General features: G+C 39.9%; 1 protein-coding gene across 5 annotated transcripts in view; it reads right to left on the reverse strand.

The window, feature by feature from the left end:
- LOC147164268 (inactive dipeptidyl peptidase 10-like) overlaps positions 1–5,552 on the reverse strand; it is a 91,525-nt gene extending 85,973 nt beyond the window's left edge. For 2 of the 5 annotated variants that reach the window (XM_086091117.1, XM_086091114.1), the window contains exon 1: positions 5,421–5,552. In XM_086091117.1, coding sequence (XP_085947243.1) covers positions 5,421–5,492 — 72 coding nt within the window. In that variant the 5' untranslated portion in view covers positions 5,493–5,552. Of the gene's footprint in view, positions 1–975; positions 1,183–5,420 lie in introns of those variants that run through there. The other 3 variants (XM_086091116.1, XM_086091115.1, XM_086091119.1) reach the window with 2 other exon arrangements.
- Between the last annotated feature and the right edge of the window lie 483 nt (positions 5,553–6,035).

Consider the following 6,035-nt stretch of genomic DNA (forward strand, 5'->3'; position numbering starts at 1 on the left):
ACTTGGATGAATGGACTCTGCAATAAATTCTGTTCTTGCAGAACTACTTATCGTTTCTTTGTTGAATGTTGAACAACAAAAGGCGCTTCATGCATTTATCGCTGTTAAATATGTTTGTGCTTTTTTTTTCCTATGACGAGAATGAAGACGGAATTCTCATCCATTGCCGTGATTGGTCAAAACAAAAGTTAGGTAGATGTGTACAAGATCAGCTCGAAGTATTGTACAGAATGTCCCGCCTTTTCAAATCACCATGGAGCAGTTACAGTCCCAGATATTGTGGAGAACTCCCTTGAGTGAATCACAATTATCAATCTAACTATTGCCAGGTTAAAATTTAGCATCTTAATTCATATTTCACAAATGTAATATTAACTCATTCACTCCCAGCTATTATCATTGAAGCAACCCCCTTCGCTCCTGGCTGTTTTACTGGATTTTGACTGGTTTTGCGAGGCCCACAGAATTTTGCGTTCAATTGCTATAAAAACATGAAATCTAACAAAAGTGTTTAAAACAGTAGGGGAAAGAGCTTTTTGCAAAATGGCCCTGCTTCATCTCTTATACTCTACTGCCACCTGCTAGCCGTTTTTGTAATAACTACCATTGCTTCAAGTGTTCTCTTTAGTTCAGAGGCTGTGTCAAAGCCTTCTGAATGCTCTAGCATAAAAAACATTTTTAAAATTATATATATATATATATATATACATCCTTGTAAGAATCATATTACTGACTCATCATAAAAAAGATCCTGGTTGACATCTCAAAAAATGCTTGCAAACAAACTGAATAATGGACGAATGTGGACAAACCCATGGAAAACACACATTCACACACACACAATTTCCTTGACAAGTGTAATGAAATGTTTGCATCACTTGCACTGTAGTCACTTGCACATTTCCTTCAACCAATAGGAGCTTATTTTGTCAAGAGAAAATCTATTAACGGATGGAGAAGTGAGTCTGTTCTTACCTTATCATCACTGGAGTATCTCCGACTGTGCTGCGCTGCTCCTGCACTTTGATTCATATTTGAGCCGCATGGACACTTTCTTCTCTAAAAAGCCAATTTGCTAGCAGATAGATGAATGTTTGTGTAGCAAAATTACAGGCACAGAGCCAAATGCCAGTAGTGAATGAAAAGTGTGGATTGAATCACTCACTTCAACGCTGTGCTCGCTACGTGTCACGTGGGATTTCTGAGCTGGGGGGCGTGTGCGTGTTTGCGTATTTGTGTGCGTGTGTCTGTTGGGTGCCCAAGAGCTATAGTGAGACCAAAACTGCACCGTGCACACCAAGATAACACAATGGAATATGAGCAAAATGCATTTAAAAACATACACGCCAAAACAGTTGTTTGGGATTAAGTGGAACAGAAATAGGAGTTTGTCAACCCACTGATTGCATAACAAGATAAAGCAGATGGCCAAAGCCTGAGTTTCAAGCCATTCTGTACGGCCCCTTGTACATATATTACATAAATTTACTGATTTGTATCATTGCTGTCTCAATAAAAAGACGTTACATTTTATTGTTGCCATGTTGATGTTGATTTGTATGTGCCACAATGGCTTACATCGTTCCTGTACATGGCATCTGAAACGAGGTAACGGGTTATTGTCATGATTCGGTTCTATGGGTTTTTTGTTTGTTTTTTGGAGTTCTTGTTGTCTTTTGTCTGTGATCAGTGTTTTATGTGTTCCTTGTCTCTCACGTTGTCTCGTCATCCTATTGTTAGTTGTTTTGTCATGTTCCTGATTTAATTGTAGTTGACCTATGTTTTGGGACATTTTTTATTTTGTTTCTCAACACCAACGTTTTGCCTTTTGCTTGAATTAAATCCCTTTTTTTGGACTTCATCCCTGTCTTGCGTTGCTTCCCTACACTTGGGTCCACAACCCCCCAACCCTGACAGTTAATGGACATACTGTCCAATAATCGGTCCGAATATGAGCACCCCCGCTCCCAAGCCCCTCCATTCCAATCAAAATGAAGAAATTATTTATCTCAAATGCCTCTAAAAGATGTATGTTAATTAAGAACAAGACTCTTTTAGAGACAACTGTTTTGAGGAAGGAGACTGTGTTGCCCATCTCCACTCTATGAGACCAACAGAACACATGCTGATTTTCCTTCGTAGGTGTGTTATCTACTGGCGTGCAAAGGTAGACCCCCAGTGGTGCTGACACCCTTGCCCCTCTGCCCTCTCTCAAAAAAAATACCCTTTGGAAAGTTTGTTTATTTTTATTTTTATTTTTTTAAATAAACAGTTTACTGAGGACAGGTCAATATTGACCCAATCTTTTAGAAAAGCTGCACAATTAAACGCGTGGGTGAAAAAAAAGCCCTGATATGCGCCAAGGGCACGCACACACCCGACCGAGCTGTCTCTCTCTTTGTCACGTGAACGCAGACTGTAATAAGCCACACAGTCTCGGTCGCACACACACGCATCTCTTCCCCTACTGCTGCTCCACCCCAGCCAAGTAACTGTGTTATAAATCCAGTGAAATTGTATTGTTTGTTTGCCCTCTATTCCTTACCTACACTCGTTTTGTTGTGAAATAGCACAAACAGCTGAGCATAAATTTGCTGAATGGCCACCTAATTAGCTAGTTTAACGCAATACACTAATCAATAATAGATAATGTGATGACCACCACAGGGTACAACTATATGACGATGAAAGGAAACTTTCTGGTCCATACTTCGAAAAGCTTTGGACTTTGGATCATCGATTATTTTGACTTCAAAACGTGATGAACTGTCATTTGTGTTTGGTTTGTATTATGCCAGTAGTCACAGGCAAAATCAATCCAATACGTTGTTGGTGGTCGAAGCATTTGCTTTGAGTTGCATTGTGGAAATATCTGAAATGTCTGGATGTTTGGAATTGTTAATTGCTTGTGAAAAATACCATTTTGCCTTCTGGTAATGACAACAGTCAGTCTTATTCATTCTTATGCCCTTGGTCTGTTTGGTTACAATTGGTCTATTTATTTACTAATTGTAGCATAATGCGAAGAAAGGAGAAGCTAAAAAGAGATAAAGAAAAGCAGCTATACAGCAAGCAGCCAAGGGAAGCATCTCTCTGCTCAAGGTCAAGGCCAGAGAGAGTCATGTTAACAAGTAGCACCTTTTAAAGCTTCCATTTTAAATTGTATTTGCTCCTTAAGGTTAATTTTATTGAAAAATCTTAAAAGTTGTTCACATTTTATTTTTAAATGGTTTGTACTAAATCAGCTGGCATGATACTATTATTAGCTAAATTATTAGCTATTATTTTGTACAAACCATAACTGTAAGTTATTTCTATGCTACAAGCCTTGCAGTCATGTTGCCCTAATAGGCCGTTATTAAAGGGACTGCAACATGAAAAATCTATTTTTTGGAGCTTTTAGCCATGTTAAAATGCTAATTCCTCACCAAAAACATGACCAAAGTTGTGTTTTCCTCTATTCACCCCTGTATGAGTAATTCGAGGTTATTCTGCTCTCCAGGCACCAGCCTCTCCCAACCTGAGAAAACGAGCTGTTGGCACGGTTTGACGTCATTGCGTGCAGCCCCACCCCTGCACCGTCTCTGCGGACTAAATGCAGAAATGACAATTGGCTGTCTTAAAATCCATTGGCTGACGATGGTGTAAACTACAAGTAAAACATTTGCACTTATGAATTTAATTGAATGGATGGTGAATTGGATAGTGTGTTTGCCCCATAAGCAACAGGGTGCGGGTTCACAACCTGCTGTGGTGCTTTTTTTTTCTCCTCTTTTTTTCCTGTAACCTCTCTGTTCCCCTCCTCTTCCACGATTTCTTGCGGCAAAGACCCAATTTGTTTCAAATGTTTATTCAAGAATTGATAGCTTGCGTGACCAAACGCAGAGATCTATCAGCCCGTGAAATTTAGAGTCCATTTTAAAAAATCGACTTAATTTAAAACCTATTTGTATGTTTTGTGGGCGTCCGGGTAAGAAAAATAGCCACCGAAATAACTCATATTTCATAAGAAATTACATCGCGATTGTGTCAAATGTAAGATTTCATCATTATATGCACATAGTTAACTGTGGAAGAGCTTAAAATATCATGGTGTAGTCCCTTTAAAACTAGCTGTGGGTAATTATTATTATTATTATTATTTGTGTGTGTAATTTTTTTATTTTATGTTTTAACTTGTTCCGAACATCCGGGCATTTCTGACACTTCCCTAATGCAACGCAATGCAAATGCTTCCTTTATTAAGGTGAAAGCAAACAGTGGATTGGAATGTTTTTGCCTGTGACTATCATACAAGCCACACCGATTGTTATAGTAGTCAAACAACATCTCATCACATTTTGAAATAAAAATAATCCTCACAAATCAAATTACAACGATCCAAAGTACAATGCTTTTCAATGAGCGGATAGATTTCATTCACCAAAAGACCAAATTGACCGCCATCTTGACTCATGACGTCATCTCGGAATTGTCAATAAGGTATTCCATATGCGCAAAAGTGCCCTTTTTCCCCTGGAGCACTTGCCCCCCAAAATGTCTGTGCACGCCACTGGTGTTATCCAAGGGATCAAGTAGACGCGCACAAGTAGATTACATATTGTGTAGACAATGTTATCTGAAGGAGATTACTGTCTGTAAGGTAGTAATAGGGGAGACTAGAGCGTTACAGTGTCAGACCGTGGTATGTTAGATGAGTCTCGTTGAAGTGAAGAAGACTAAGAAGACAAAAGCAGGTCAGGCAACCATCTGGTGGAAACTGAAAAAATAATTCTTGTGTGTTTTTTTAGAAGATGTGAGAGTGGGTAAGAAGAGCTTTCAGTGGACTGGACCACGACAGCCAAGGCTACCACAGAGACAGACAGGAGAGTACTTGGTGTGTCTTCTGGTGAGACACAGTCAGGGGAGGAGTCATGGTGGTGGAGCATAGAGATCCGGACGTTGACGTCACGTGTCCCAAAATGGCAGTTAGCGCAACCATTTTGGCAGCATAGGAAACGCGTCAGCCACTTTGAGTAAACGGCAAACGGCACACTTTAAATATGATTGACAGCTTTTGTGGACCAGCTGCCACAACGAGAAGAGGCAAAAAAAAGGCTCGAGCATGCTCCAGGCTACCAAAAGATGAACCAATGCGTAGTCAATGTTGTACTTTGAACATGGTGGCTAAATCAGCAGATGCTAACTGTTACCACACGCAAAATGTGGGAGAAATAATCTGTTAAAGAAGACTTTTTACGGTATAAATGACGGTAGGCACGGCCGTTTTAGCAGCTGCTAAGTTGCTAACGTGCCTAACACTGCAACACTTGCGTCAACCTGCCAACTTCGATGGCGTTTTGTCCACACATAAAGGGGAAATAAATCCTGATTGTACAAACTTGTAAAGCCTTTGTATGATCAGATTTGAAAGCACTCACCGGCAAGAGAGGAGGTATTTCTACATAGCAGCGTCGCTGAATTGGGAGAAAAAAATCCGCCTGACACTTCATCGGCAATCCAACATGTCTATTTCGCACGTGTATATCATGTCCTTTTCATCAATGCTCTTGAGAAGAAAGCTGAGAGATAAACGCTAGTCCTTACTGGCCTAATTAGCAGCTGCTAAATTGCTACTGATGAGTTATTAACATTGTTTTTTTAGTTTCAATTTATATTTTAGCCGTTTTGGATTTAGTTATAGCAGTATGGCTCAATGAATAGAATTGTATTCTTATCTGTGTTACTTTCATGAGAGAAAGGGCAACGGGTTTGTACATTTGCTATCTTTAATGGGAGGGCCGGTCTCTGCCGGTCGGAAGAAGGGAGTCACAGGCTTATTATTATTGTTTTTCTCTAATCTGATTTATACCCATGGGAACAGATTCTCTTGTATTCACTGAGTTGTAACCAAATGTACTGTGGGCTGATGGGTGGAGACATTTCGTATTCGCCCACTTTTTAATAAATAAGGATGTGACGGAGAGCCGGTGACAGAACCTGATAGAACACGGCTTCAGTGTCGTCAGCCTTTTGTCATCAGAAGCTTCTGATAA

Source organism: Leptonotus elevatus, chromosome 12 (assembly GCF_054856555.1).
Source record: "Leptonotus elevatus isolate MCC_2025b chromosome 12, RoL_Lele_1.0, whole genome shotgun sequence".
NCBI classification, from domain to species: domain Eukaryota; kingdom Metazoa; phylum Chordata; class Actinopteri; order Syngnathiformes; family Syngnathidae; genus Leptonotus; species Leptonotus elevatus.